Below are 15568 nucleotides of genomic sequence, written 5' to 3'. Positions count from 1 at the left end.
GTGAATGTATGTAGCAGCCACTCCAGCGGCAGGAAATACCACTAACCTTGGTTGGACTTATACAGCTGGCAAGAATGGTAAACTGGCAAGGTGACTGTATGATCCGCGCCATTCTGGTACCATATGTTCTTCCAGTTCTCAGCAGTTGTCCCTACCATCACTATACTTAGCAAGGCTAACTTCAACACGGAATTCTACCTTTTTTTAAATTTTATTTTGCTTCTGCCCTATATTTATGGAACTCTCTTCCTGTAGATCTGCATACTGGCTTACACTAAATTTAGAGGCCTTTTGAAAACCTATCTTTTTTGTTTAGCCTACCCTTAGAAGACTATCATTATCTACTGTAATAAGATCTTTTGGATTGGAGCTTAGGGAGGGATTCCAGACAACAGTTTTGTAAGTTTTTATATTTTAATTTTTTTAATAGGGGGTTGTATTTGTTTAATCTTGTTTTGTAGTTTGTTTGTTTTTTGTTTTAAATCTTTTCTTTTGTTAATGGAGTTCCTTTTCTATGAGTTTGAAATTGTAAACTGCTCTGCTGTTGCGAAGGGCGGTGTGCAAGTGCTAATAAACATAAACGCAAACATACCAGTGGCTGTAACACGAGTAATATCCTTAGCTGGGAAAGGATGGTATAAATAATTTTCTGGAAGGATAGAAAGTCATTAGTACAGTTGCAAAGGGTAGTGCGGATAGACGTTTGGGGATGCTAAATTTGTGACTGTATAATACGAACTCTCATGCTTGTGCTTGGTTGAGAAGTGGTTTGGTTTGGTTTATTTATAATCCGCTTTATACAAGGCGAAGTACATCAACAGATTCATAAATAGACATAAATAACATTTCAAACACCAAATTACATAATCAGACTGAAATATCAACATTAACATTGTCAAACAACCCCACCCTGCCGTCCCAAAAGGATCAATTCAATGAGCATAACGTAGTAGTCATAACAAAGCCGATGAATTCATACTGTGTATTTCATACAACAGAACAAATGATGTTTAATTGAAGAACAATTTTAACATCCATTCAATATCTGAATCCAAAGCAAACTGTACTAATAAAGTAGCTGGTACTTGAGTCTCAGTTTCCGACCTCTCCAGGAAATTAGATAAATCTAAACAAATGACGTGCCAAGCTCCACATCCGTGGAGATGATGCGGTATATAAACTTAAGGTTTAGTTTAAACAATTTCGTGAAAGCCTGCAAACTTTCTTGCTGGCTTAATGAAAGAAGGGAGCTTATTCCACTCATCTGGACCACTACATGAAAATACTCTCACTGTCCGCAGACTTGACTCCTTTCTAGACGGTATAGTCAAGTTCTGCTGTGTTGCCGAACGAAGCTTTTGTATCCCAGTATAAGGTGATATGCAGTCCATCAAGTATTGTGAAGCTCACCCTTGCACGCTTGAGTAAACCAACAGCAATAATTTGCACTTAATTTTAAACTCAATTTTTAACCAATATAGCTTACAATAATACTCTAATACATGTTAATTTCTTTGAAGCCGGAACAAAGCTCGCAAAATAGAGTTTTGTGCCACCTGCAGAGATTTTAGCACCGTCATTGGAAAACCTAACAATACCACATGGTGCTTCATGGTTGGTTAAAGGATGGTGTGGAAGAGCAGTTGGTGGTCATATGTGTCTTTGCAAGTCCATGGGGAAAGAAACCAAACTGTTTTGGTTCAGGTGACTAGGCGGATGTCTAAGTATTTGTGGGAGAAATTGGGGCGGCCCTTCCAGATGTCAGAGTTTTTGCCTGTTTGTGGAAATTACATGTTTTGTTCTTGGGATGGTGTCATCAATTTTTCAAGAGTGAGGTTGAGCAGAGTTGTATCATAGGTTAGGTTTGAAGAGATAAGGGACTGGAATGGAAGTCTTATTCAGAATTACAGGATGTGTTTGGGCTGGGAACCAGAGATTTCTGTGTGTACCTGCGAGTATGACACAAAAGCCCCCGAGCCTTTCATTTCAGGAGGATTTTCTGGAGAAAGTTTTTTGTGAAACAGTTGCTGAAAATGGAGGTGGTCTCATGGCTGTATTGGCATTTGAATGATAAAACTAGGAGAGGATGAGTATCCAGCAACAATAAGAAAATGGCAGAGAGTAGGAGATGTAATTTGCGGATTATTAACTTTCTGAAATTATTTTCCATCATCGGCAATTTAAGCGTTACTTAAGTGAAGTTTTGAAAGTACCTGACTCCTATCCACCTCGCTCTAAAATATATTTCTTAACTGTGAGACCTAAGTCTCAATATCCCAATCAGCAGAATTTATCTGCAGATAGTTTAGATTTATCTAATTTCCTGGAGAGGTCGGAAACTGAGACTCAAGTACCAGCTACTTTATTAGTACAGTTTGCTATGGACTCAGATTTTGAATGGATGTTAAAATTGTTCTTCAAATACCTTTTTGTCCAATATCATAAGAATGTTTCACGTCCGACACAGAAGAGAAGAAAACAGTTTCTTATATTGAGACCTAGGGTGGTTCAGTTGGGGGCGACCTTTGTTTTGAGGTACCCCTGTAAATGTGTTATGGTATATAAAGAGAACAGATATGTTTTCTATGAACCATAGCAGTTATCTAAATTTATTGCGTCTCAGGATAGTAAGTAATTGCTTACTCTGATTCTTTTAATCCGACAACTCAGACAACAGAACTCATTATTGACATTCCGTAAAATGGTAAAGACCCTCCTCTTCAACTAAAGTTCACCCTCAGTCTACACCCCCCTTAAAACCCACCTCTCTCTTTCCTCCCCTGTCTAACTTCTCCCTAAATTTCAGTATAGTCTTTTCTTAGTCTGTACTTGGATAAATTGTATCTAAACTCAAATAACTTGTACTAAACTAAACTACTTATACTTAAACTCTACTCTTAATTTGCTGTAAACTCCCTGTATTTAACTACTGCACAATCCTGTATGTCCAAACATTTAACCTATTGTACATCTTATTTGTCTAATTACTCTCCATTGTGTATGTTTATCTGTAGACCGTTCTGAGCTACTGGGAGGACGGGATAAAAATCTAAATAAATAATAAATAAATAGATGAGAAAATGTTCAACGGCAGTCGAGCCTCCTTTTGGGTTTCTTGGTTATAAAATTTGTATGTTAAATTTCAGCTCCGTCTCTATTTGATAGTGGACTAACTATATTGTGTAATCAAAATTTACCTTGAATTATTTGGATTTAGTGATATTTTCTTTTTCATGATATTTTTTCTTGTGTTTTGATTGTGATTGTCAAAATTATAAAATTAATAAAGAAATATAAAGTTAAAAAAAGAAAATGGCAGAGAGATGCGACTGTAGAGATGGAGGCGGATGATTTTTGTTAAATGGTAGCAGGTGATAGGAAAGTGGTGGAAAGGGTGGTATGGCGTAAACTTTATGTGCTGCTTACGTGTACACCTGTTTTGGGCACAGAAAACAATACTAGCGGATTCAGGTATGTGTCCAAAGTATGGGATAGTAACATAGTAGATGACAGCAGATAAAGACCCGAATGGTCCATCCAGTCTGCCCAACCTGATTCAATTTAAATTTTTAATTTTTTTTTTTTTTTTTTAGCTATTTCTGGGCAAGAATCCAAAGCTTTACCCGGTACTGTGTTTGGGTTCCAACTGTCGAAATCTCTGTTAAAACCTACTCCAGCTCATCTACACCCTCCAAGCCGCTGAAGTCCTCCCCAGCCCATCCCCCACCAAACAGCCATACACAGACCGTGCAAGTCTGCCCAGTACTGGCCTTAGTTCAATATTTAATATTATTTTCTGATTCTAGATCCTCTGTGTTCAGATGGTAGTTTATAGTCATAGTGTTTGGAGTTACCCCAGAATAGCGTTGCTTTGGGAAGGAGTCTTTAGTTGTTTATTTCAGCTGTTAAAGGTGGCCACAGCAGAATTTGCTTACTTGACTTTATGGTCAGCTCCTTCTAAGCCAGTGGTCTCAAACTCGTGGCCCGGGAGCCACATGCAGCCTGCCAGGTACTATTTTGAGGCCCTCGGTACGTTTATCACAATCACAAAAGTAAAATAAAACTGTTTCTAGATCATATGTCTCCTTAGCTTTAAATGACAATATTATTATTAAGACTTAAACAAAAGGAAAGATTTTTAAACTATAAAGAGTTACCTCATGCAAAATGGTCATCTCTTTAATAACCAAAGCACAACAACTGGGTGTAGAGTAAACAAATTATTGTTCCAAAAGGTAATAATCACAAAAATCGTAAAGGGAACAATACATAGAAATTTTCAACACCTTTTAAACCCGAATGGTGCTCAGAATCCACAAGTGGATAGGAAAAAGCTTTAGCATGGGGAACAAACCCCCTAAGGCATTTTTCACGGAATCTATCATTGCACCACCGATTTTGGTAGAAAGGTGAATAAAATATCTCTAAAAAACTGGTGTAATAATTGTTATATGTCCATAAAGTGAAAAAATATCCAATACGTAAGAACTTCAAAACTGGTGAACTTAATTAAACTTATCTTAAATGTCCATATAGCGATGGTCTTGACAGGTTCTGACGCGTTTCGCCGAAATAGGCTTAGAAGGCTTCTTCAGAGAACCTGTAACACTGTGTGAAAGATTCAGTTTGTAAATCCTTCCTAAACAAAAACACAAGGTGAAACTGTAATGAAATTCAAAAAACAAGAATAATACAAAGTCTCGACGCGGTCGGCTGGATACCTGGTACAGAGGAAAAAACCTTTCATTTCCTGTGACGTCAGTGCTCAGCTGAGCACCCTGTATTTGGAATGTACAAAACTGTCCATCATCAGTGAAGGAACGCCCACCATTCAACTTCACGGTTCAATCCAGTGGGAGTCACTGTCCTCCAGTGGTATATCCATCTCTGCTCATGTTTCCATAGCCAGGCTTGGACATTACCGCCTCTCTTGAGGTGAGCTACTTCCAAGACTAAAAATTTTAAGTCATTTAGCTGGTGTGATAGCGAGTGCCAGTGCTGCACTAAGGGGGCTCCCATGTCACCCCTCCTGATCTTGCTCAAATGCTCGGTGATACGTACCTTAATGCTACGAGTAGTGTGTCCTATGTATAACAATTTACATGGGCACATGATCATATAAACTACACCCCGAGTGTCACAGTCCGTATGATGTTGAAGAATGTGGGATTTAGATAGACTGGGGTGGTCAATTCGAGTGGTCTCAAGAGCATGTGAGCATATTGTGCAGCGGCCACATCTAAAGTGACCTTTAGAATGAGCTGAGATGTTAACATGTGCACTAACAAATTGAGAGGTCGTAATGTGATCACGTAAATTTCTGCCTCGCAAAAACGCAAACAGAGGGGGTTGAGAGCCCTGGATGTACTTTTAAAATGTGCCAATGGGCTTTAATAATCTTTTTGATGGCAAAGGCTTTATATGAGTGAGGTAAAGTGCACACCATACGAGCTTCTTCAATAGCAGGGGAATGCTGTAATAAATACTGGCGGTGAGCATATAAGGCCCTTTTAAAAGCCTTTTTGATGATACCACTCGGATATCCTCTGTCTATGAACCTTTGTCTCATTTCCACAGAGCGTGCCTTATACTCCTCTTTATCACTACATAATCGTCTGAGCCGCAAAAATTGGCCCATGGGCAAATTATCCCTCAAATGACGTGGATGGTAACTGTCATAGTGCAATAGATTGTTCCTATCTGTCTGTTTACGGTATATCGTAGTATCAAAATGCCCCTGACTTAGAGTGATACATATGTCAAGAAAGGCAATCTGAGTAGTAGAAATGGTAGATGTGAATTGTAAATGTGGGTTACAAGTGTTTAACCACAACAAAAAACTGTAAAAAGACTCCACCGTGTTAGTCCATATCAAAAAGACATCATCTATATAGCGCTTCCACACATAAATATCTGTGGAGTGAGTGGAGGTGTAGATGTAAGTCTCTTCAAAATCAGTAACATACAAACCATGCCAAAGTGGGGGCCATAGTGGCCCCCATGGCAGTGCCTTGGATCTGCAAAAAATATTCAGTATCAAACATAAAGTAATTCTTTTGCAAGGCAATGCTGGCAATTGTTACAAGAAATTCCACTCTCGCTGCTGATAAACTGAGGGTCACTAGATGTCTGTGGACTACCTCAATGGCACTGCTCTGAGGAATGTTCGTATATAAGGCCATTATGTCTAAAGTGACTAGAAGAGCACCCTGAGGAACAGAGTGGGTCTCTTGAAGCCACATGAGCATAGATGTGGTGTCTTTGTTTAGGAAGGATTTACAAACTGAATCTTTCACACAGCGTTACAGGTTCTCTGAAGAAGCCTTCTAAGCCTATTTCGGCGAAACGCGTCAGAACCTGTCAAGACCATCGCTGTATGGACATTTAAGATAAGTTGAATTAAGTTCACCAGTTTTGAAGTTCTTACGTATTGGATATTTTTTCACTTTATGGACATATAACAATTACACCGGTTTTTTAGAGATATTTTATTCACCTTTCTACCAAAATCGGTGGTGCAATGATAGATTCTGTGAAAAATGCCTTAGGGGTTTGTTCCCCATGCTAAAGCTTTTTCCTATCCACTTGTGGATTCTGAGCACCATTCGGGTTTAAAAGGTGTTGAAAATTTCTATGTATTGTTCCCTTTACGTTTTTTGTGATCATCTCTTTAATAAGACATTAACTATTTTTTTCTGAGGCCCTCCAAGTACCTACAAATTCAAAATGTGGCCCTGCAAAGGGGTTGAGTTGGAAACCACTGTTCTAAGCCGTAAAGATGAATGTGCAGAAGACATGTTTAGGTCTTAAAACATATATTTCGAGTTAGTGGACAGTGCACCAGCTGCATTACAAGTTGAGAGCTGAGAATTCAGATGCATGCATTGCTGAAGACGGAGTGACTCGCTGCTCTGGCGGGTAGCTTAAGGTGAAAAAAGAGATTTCTTCTGTTTGGCTCCCATTTGTTATGACAATGGACTCAAAATGTAGAGTAACGATTTCGAATGTGGTATCTGTCTGTGGGTCGAAGAAGGCACTGTGGTTTGTTGTGACTTTGTTTATTATTTTGTTGAATCCTATGATGATACAGTTTTTTAAAAAAATCTATTTTAATGGAAGGGAGAGGGGATGGGATTTTCTTGGGGGGAGGGGAAGGTGGAAGAAACTAAGGGTTCCTTTTACAAAAGTGAGTTAGGGCCTTATCGCACGGAATAGCGCGCGCTAGCCGCTACCGCCTCCTTTTAAGCAGGTGATCATTTTTTGGCTAGTGCGCGCTATAGAGTGCGCCAATCTTGTGCGTGTGCTAAAAACGCTAGCGCACCTTAGTAAAAGGAGCCCTAACTTAAATGGTGACGCTCTTGTTGGATTGACAAAAAAAAAAACCAACACAGATTGAACATAAATGTGATTACTGTAGTTTGTGTAGAATGTAAGCTCTGTAGAGCAGGAACTGTTTGTGTACTGTTGTTCATACAACTAGTAGTACTATACAATAAGTAGTAGAAGGTTGAAATAGCATGCTCTTGAAAGAAGAATTCAATTTGGTCTAGGCCAGTGTTTTTCAACCGCTGTTCCGCGGCACACTAGTGTGCCGCGAGATGTTGCCTGGTGTGCCGCAGGGCCGCCGGGCCCGGAGCTGACAGGGGACCCGAGGCAGGGGCGCCAGTAGCTCGCCAAGGCAAAGTGAGTCGATCACCCAGGACTCACTTTGTCTTGGCGATCTAATCTATCGAGCCGATAAGTCTTCTTCTCCCCGACGTCAATTCTGCAGTCGGAGAGGAAGTTCGGGCCAGCCAATCGCTGCCTGGCTGGGCGGAACTTCCTCTCCGATTGCAGAATTGACGTCAGGGAGAGCATGCGTCGGCATCGGCTTTGGGGCCTGTTATCCATTGGTGGGTCCTGTTCCCCGATGGCAGCGGCAGTGGCAGTGGCTTGGGGAACGGCAGGGAGAAAGAAAGAAAGGGGGCAGGCAGGGAAACAGAAGGAAAGAAGAGAAACAGAAAAAAAGAAAGAAAGGTCAGGGAGAGAGGAAGAAAAAGTTGGGGGAGGGAATGAGGTGTGGAGGAGAGAAAGCATACAGGCTGATAGAAGGGAAGAAAGATTTAATGCACAGTCAGAAGAAGAAAGTGCAACCAGAAATCACCAGACAAGGTAGGAAAAATGATTTTATTTTAAATTTAGCAAAGTGGAGGCAGTATTACCACAGTTTTCAAAGGAATTTGCCCAAATAACTTAATAGTTAACTGGGTAAATTCCCAGAGATGAAAACTTCCCTTCACTTACTATGCACAGTTCTGAATTTATATCTGCTGTCTATATTTTACAATATGGTCACCTTTTACTAAACCGCAATAGTGGTTTTTAGCGCAGGGAGCCTCTGAGCGTCAAGGGCAGCGCTGGGCATTCAGCGCAGCTCCCTGCGCTAAAAACTGCTATTGTGGTTTAATAAAAAGGATGGAGGGTATATTTGTCTATTTTTGTATGCTACAAAAACCAAATACAGAGAGAGACTGAGAGCTGTTGACGAAGAGCTACGTGTGTGTCTTTCTTCGATTCCAGCCAGAATATCAGCTTTGTGTTCAGCCAAACAGGGCCAGGTTTCGCACTGAATAAAGTATTTTATAATTTTTATAATTTTTATTTTGTAATAAAGTAATTATAAAATACTTTCTTTGTGTTTATTTGATTCCTATTCAAGAGAATTACTTTATATATAGTCAATATAGGCAGAGAGTTAAATTTTTTAACATTTTCTAATGGTGGTGTGCCTCGTGATTTTTTTCATGAAACAAGTGTGCCTTTGCCCAAAAAAGGTTGAAAAACACTGGTCTAGGCCAATAAAATGCTATGAAATCTACTTGACCTTCTCTAAAACTTCCGAAGAGCCTTCGCTAAAGGGATATTGGTGGATCCACATGGAGCAGGAGCCAAATCATATCTGTTGTCAGGGTGCACAAGGCAAACCGTAAAAATACATAGGTAGCTGCTCATTTTCACTGTTCTGTTTGGTAGGGCTGCATCTCGAATACTGTGTGCAATTCTAAAAAAAAGGTACAGTGGAATTAAAAATGGTTTAGAGAAGGGCAACAAAAATGATAAAAGGGATGGGATGACTTCCTTATGAGGAAAGGTTAAAGCAGCTAGGGCTCTTCAGCATGGAGAAGAGATGGCTCGGGGTGATATGATAAAGGTCTATAAAATACTGAGTGGAGCAGAAAGGGTAGATGTGAATAACTTGTTTACTCTTTCCTAAAATATTAGCACTAGGAGGCATGCAATGAAGCTACTAAGTAGTAGATTTAAAACAAACAGGAGACAATATTTCTTCACGCAATGTGTAATTAAACTCTGGAATTTGTTGACGGAGAATGTGGTAAAATCAGTTAGCCTTGCGGGGTTTAAAAAAGGTTTAGATAAATTCCTAAAAGAGAAGTCCATATGCCATTATTGAGATGACCTGGGGAAATCCACTGCTTATCCATAGAATAAGCAGCATAAAATCTGTTTTATTACATAGCAATCATGGTACTTGGGACCAGGGTTGACCACTGTTGGAAACAGGATACTTGGGCTTGATGGACATTAGGTTTCTCCCAGTATGGCAATTCTTATGTTCTTATATAGAAACGCTTAAATATCTAGCAGATTAAACTGGGTACCAGAAGATCATTTTTTGTAAAATGAAAACTCAAGGATAAGGGGATGTCATGTACAGCTGACGGGAACGGGCTCAAAAGAAATCTGCAGAAACGTTCCCTGAGAAGGTAATGGACATCAGCAGTTGTGGTGGGAGTAAGCATTGATGAAATTCAAACATGCAATGGAGAGAGACAAACTGATAAGCATAGAGGCAAAAGAACACCAATTGAGCATGAGCTGTAACAGCACAATAAACGGACACATTCAGAAGACTGTGTGGATCGTGCAGTTCTGATCTACTAAAAGTTTCTTTGTTCTGAAAAATCGGGTGCTTTTTTTTCTGTAATTCAAAAAACTGATAGATCCCTGGAGGTGAGCATAGTCTTCTAATGTGTAAGTTTTCATACTTTTTTTTTTTTTTTTTTTCATTTCATTTTTCAACTTTTCTCATCTTTTCTTTTGGCTTCTAGTATTTTTCCATGTAAGAAACATTAAAACTGAACTCTGTTATTGCAGTTTGAATTTTTCATCACATTGGTATACTACTAGTTTTTCATGCTGCCTGAGGCGCAAATAAGTTATGATTTGTGTGTGTAAAGTATGCAACTGCAAACATTTCAGTAACTTTTATCTCCTCTTTCTTCACAGCTGGCATTATACGTGCTTTCATTCCTGGAGCCCAAGGACCTATTGCAGGCAGCACAGACCTGCCGTTACTGGAGGATTCTAGCTGAGGACAACCTTCTGTGGCGGGAGAAATGCAAAGAAGATGGTGGGCTCTGCCAAATATTCTTTTCGCGTATGCTTTGTTGATGTGAGGGGAAAGCGGCTGTTCACCTTAACTTTTAAGTACCTTTGTTTTCTCATGAATTCCTCAGATAACCCCAGAATATGTAAGAAATGTTAACAGAGTATTGCGAAATACTTCAGACTAGGTTGTACATACTTGGTATCTCCAACTTTGCTCCTAGAAGGTGTCACACAAATTGCATACTTTCAGAGAAGAGCTTGTATGCAAAATTAACATAGGTTAACAAACTAACCCCCCCCCTTCCCATTTACTAGAACTTTCTACCACGGCCCGGAGCACTAAATGCTCCAACACTGCTCTGACGCTCATAGGAGCATTTAGCACTCCGGGCTGCGGTAGAAACCTCTACCTCAGCTTAGTAAAAGGGAGGGCAATTCTTTTAAGAGATTTAATGAAAGGTAAGAGATGTATATGTCTCCTTAGGAGAAGGTTAAGAGCATGCCTGTATATTAGAAAGTGGAGCAAATTGCTATCATTAGTTTAGAGCAATGGTTCTCAACCCATTTTTTGTGATACTGGGGTTTTCAGGACCTCCATAGTACCTATGCATGAGACAGATCTGCATAGCATACCATAACAATCAGCTTGTATACCGCAGAACCGTGAAGTTCTTTGCGGTTGACAAAAGATTACATTAATGTATACAACTGAGTAGATCAAAAATTGCGTAACCAAGAAAATAAAAAATAAAGCTGAACAAAATGAATTGCTAAGATATAGTATCCATAAACATAGAAATTAATTGTTCAAATATTTAGAAAACAATATTGTTCAAAGTACTAGGTCAAAGCAAAGTAAAAGTAGGAATACAGTAAAAGTACAGTGAAGAACACAAAAAAATTTGCTAAAGTGAAAGTTATTGCCTAACACAGTATGTTTTGAGTAAAATGTAAAAGTGCTGCAACCACAATGAATGCAACTTTTATTAACATTTTTATCCCAACAATTTTATTGCTTTACAATTCAATCCACTTTGCTTTTAATAAAACTAAGGGCTCCTTTTACTAAGCTGTGTTAGGGCATTAACACGCGGAATAGCTTGCGCTAAATTGCCGCGTGTGCTAGAATTTACGCCATCATTGAGCTGGCGTTAGTTTTTCCATGTAGCGTGCGGTAATTTCCTGCCTGCATTAAAAACGCTAGTGCACCTTAGTAAAAGGAGCCCTAAATGTCTTACAATCAGGGACCGTTAGCAAAAGCATGGAAATTTCCTTGTCTAATTTAGCAGCCTGATAGGAGAGCAACTAAATTAGGCCGCTTAAATAAAATAAGAAAATTTCCATGCTTTTGCTAATGGTCCCTGATTATAAAACATTTAGGGCTCCTTTTACAAAGGTGCGTTAGGGCCTTAACGCGCGGAATAGCGTGCGCTAAATTGCCCCGCGCGCTAGCCGCTACCGCCTACTCTTGAGCAGGTGGTAGCTTTTTGGGTGGCGCGCGCTAATCCGGTGCATGCGCTAAAAACGCTAGCGCACCTTTGTAAAAGGAGCCCTTAGATGACAAATTAAAACATTTTTACTTAGAAAATTTTTGCCAGATAAGACACCAGCTTCTGCACTAGAAGTACTGCTAATTCATCACTTGCATCTTCATCTTTATCTTCATTATCATTGTCATAGTGCCCAGTTACAGAGAAGGCTTTCACCAAAGTTGGAATTGCCTGTTGTTTTCTAACAATTTTCGTCTGATGGCAAACTCTGTTTGAATATCTTGAGAACTGATGCAAGAACGTCAGATGTGTTGGAACCTTTCAATCTTAAGGCTAGACCAGCAGATTTCCTCTCTAAATACTATCAATACAGTGAACAGTCACCACAGTATAGGAACATAAGAAGTTGCCTCCGCTGGGTCAGACCAGAGGTCCATCGCGCCCAGCAGTCCGCTCCCACGGCGGCCCATCAGGTCCATGACCTGTAAGGTGATCCTTGTCTAAATCCTTTAATCCCCCTTGTCCTTCTATCTATACCCTTTCATAACCTATCTCTACCTCTATCTATATCCCTCAATCCCCGTATCCTTCAGGAATTTATCCAATCCTTCTTTGAAACCCGGTAGTGTACTTTGTCCTATCACAACCTCTTGAAGCGCATTCCAGGTGCCCACCACCCTCTGAGTGAAAAAGAATTTCCTAGCATTGGTTCTAAACCTGTCCCCTTTCAATTTCTCCGAGTGCCCCCTTGTTCTTGTGGTTCCCAATAGACTGAAGAATCTGTCCCTTTCTACCTTCTCTATGCCTCTCATGATCTTGAAAGTCTCTATCATGTCTCCTCTGAGTCTCTACTTCTCCAGAGAGAAGAGCCCCAGCCAGATGACAATGGTTTTTTTTATAAGAGAGACATATATCTGTTCACCAAGAATTGCTACCAGCTTCATCGTCACGTCAAAGTGACCCGACCCATCACTGCTCTGTTTGGCTAGAGACCAATAACCAGGTCAACAACCACAAGCATCTCTACTGTTGCTATATGCTCAGATATTCACTGGACAGCAAAATTTAAGATGAGATGATCCGTTGTTTATTGAAGTTTGCAATTCCTGGTTTTATTGCTCCATTTGGTTTACTGAGGAATTGCCATTTACATCTCGTTTCCACTTTTTACTTTTAACTGCAGTCAGCAGATGTAACTGAGTAAAAGTAGTAAAAATTGGTGAAATTATTCCTTTGGTAAAAGTAATAAATGTTATCCTGTACTTCAGATGATAAAACCTTTTAAATACAGTAATTAGTTAGTAATTAAGTTACTATATAACATTGTGCCTCCATCAAATGGAAATCTATCTCATGTCTATTCATTGTAGAGATCCTGAAAACCCAATTGGCTGGGTGTGTCCCAAGGATGGGTTGCGAGAGGGTATTTAGAAAAAGGTAGACGCCAATTGCCATTAGAGATTGTTTCCCGGGAGGGGGGATTTCAGGCCACGGGCTAGGGACCTTGTATAGCTTTGCCATGTCTTTCCCAGACATCATTTCCTACGTGATTACTGACATATTTAAGTGTAACTGTTCCTCAGTAATCCTTGGCAGCTCTCAAGTCTCTGCTTTCTGTCCAAATGTCCAGAAGCCAAAAGTCTGGTACCCTAACAGTGGTGCCCAAACGGTGGCACCAAAACTGTGGCACTCTTGGCTGATGTTTTTTTTTTTTTTTTGCTGAAAATAAATAGCCTCATATATAACATAGATTCTCTAGTCCTCTTGTGACTTAGCATGTTGAGTGTAACTTGGTAGAAAATAACCCAGCTCTGTTTTCCTGTATTATATACTTTGCAAAGACATGCTTGTCCTCTTGTCATTTTTCCATTGTAATATCCTATTCGTTAGCATTTTCCTTCTCCTACTAATGTAAGTTACTATGCGTCTCCCACCCCCCCTTAAAATAGAATTACTTTCGTGGGCTCTCAAAACAGTGCTGAACATTCTACATGCTGTTTGTTGGTTTACCAATAATTAGGGTTGCCAGATTTCCTCTATGGAAAAAGAGGACAACTGGTTCTGCCCCATCCTGCCCTGCCTCCACACGAACCTCTCCAAGCTCGGGACCACATCTGCGCATGCACGGACATTGGCACATTGATGTCATGCACATGCGTATGACATCAGCACGACGTTTGCGCATGCACCTATGCCCTCCCGATTTGGCCCTGAGGTCAGGGACTTCCAAACCTAGACAAATTGCCGGGTTTTGGAAATCCTTCTAGGCACCTGAACAGTCTTCTAAAAGGAGGATATGTCCAGGTTTTCCTGGATGTCTGGTAACCCTATCAATAATCTCTATACTTCACTTGCAGATAGGCCCAAAACTTAGGGCTCCTTTTATCAAGCCGTGCTAGCGGGGTTAATGTGCCCGTTGTTTCATCACGCGTTAACCCCCGCACTGGCCTAAAAACTACCGCCTCCCCTCTTCGGAACCTGAGTGCTCTCCAACCCTTCCGTAAACATCTGAAAACCTGGCTTTTCTCAAAAATCTAACACTCCCTCCTCATCTGACATCCTAGCCCTCTAACATTCTTCTTTCCTCCGATCTTCATCTAACCCTTTCCCTGGAGTTCCTTTCTCTTTACAATTCCTGTAAACCGTGCCGAGCTCCACGACCATGGAGATGGTGCAGTATACAAACCTAAGGTTTAGTTTAGTTTAGCGGCTAGCGCGACCGGCGGTTGTTCCGCCACTTATTTCTGCCAAGTGGGATGATCAGTGACACTCAGAAAAGCACACATACAATATAAAACATAAACAATAACACTTTATTACACTTATATATATATATGAATATTAAAATAGAATAACATCACCGTGCGTCTGGGCAACACCATCCTTCACAATCGGGAATCCTGGCAATTTACCAAAACTATAGATTCCATCGGAAAGCTGTAATGTTAACCTTTAAAATTTGTAATATTCTTCCTGCTTGTATAATTTTCCCCCCAATCCTGATATTTATATTCCTCCACCCCAGTGTCCATTACAGCTTGTACCTTTTGCTCCCCAGATTTCTACTAAATATTTATCTCTACGTGTGGACGCTGTTCTAATTTGGTCCAGGCAAACACTGAGGCTCGGCATTCACATTATTGATCCTCCCAACACTTCCACCCTTTTAAATCAGGATAAAGAATGGAAGCAGTTTCCTCAGGGGGGGCCGTTGGCACCAAAATATCCTCCCTCTCTCCTTTGTTCACTTGTGCTTGTGGCATAGATTTCTTTCCCAGTCCTCTACTTTTGTACATTCCCCATAATGTCCCTGTATCTTTTCCATCTATTTCTTCCCTCTTTACACCATCTTTTATTAATGCCAAAAACATATTCCTCCGAGACACCTGCTTAGCCCTGTTTGAATTGGATTGTCCTTTTCTCTTTTTATCAAAAGTATTTTGAGGTCCCCAGTCCCCCCGATCTTCTAACTGTCGGACCGCTTCTAAGGCTTCCAAAATAGTCCTGTCTATTTGATTGATCAACAAAGTTATCATTACCTGTTTGTATGCCGATGCAGCGTACTTAATAATTTTATTTCTCATGGACACAGTAAAAGGTAATGACATATATATGTCAGTGTGACCTATTACTAAGGCTACCTTCATAGTCTCCTCCTTAATTTTCATTTGAGCATCTTTTAATGTATA

General features: G+C 40.1%; 1 protein-coding gene across 1 annotated transcript in view; it reads left to right on the top strand.

The window, feature by feature from the left end:
- FBXW7 (F-box and WD repeat domain containing 7) overlaps positions 1 to 15568 on the top strand; it is a 160041-nt gene that overhangs the window by 83895 nt on the left and 60578 nt on the right. The window contains 1 exon segment of the mRNA XM_033940721.1: positions 10288 to 10411. Within this exon segment, the coding sequence (XP_033796612.1) occupies positions 10288 to 10411 (124 nt within the window).

The sequence above is a fragment of the Geotrypetes seraphini genome, chromosome 1 (assembly GCF_902459505.1).
Source record: "Geotrypetes seraphini chromosome 1, aGeoSer1.1, whole genome shotgun sequence".
Lineage (NCBI taxonomy): Eukaryota > Metazoa > Chordata > Amphibia > Gymnophiona > Dermophiidae > Geotrypetes > Geotrypetes seraphini.
Note: the sequence above shows the minus strand (reverse complement) of the source record. Positions and strands in the feature narration are given on the sequence as shown.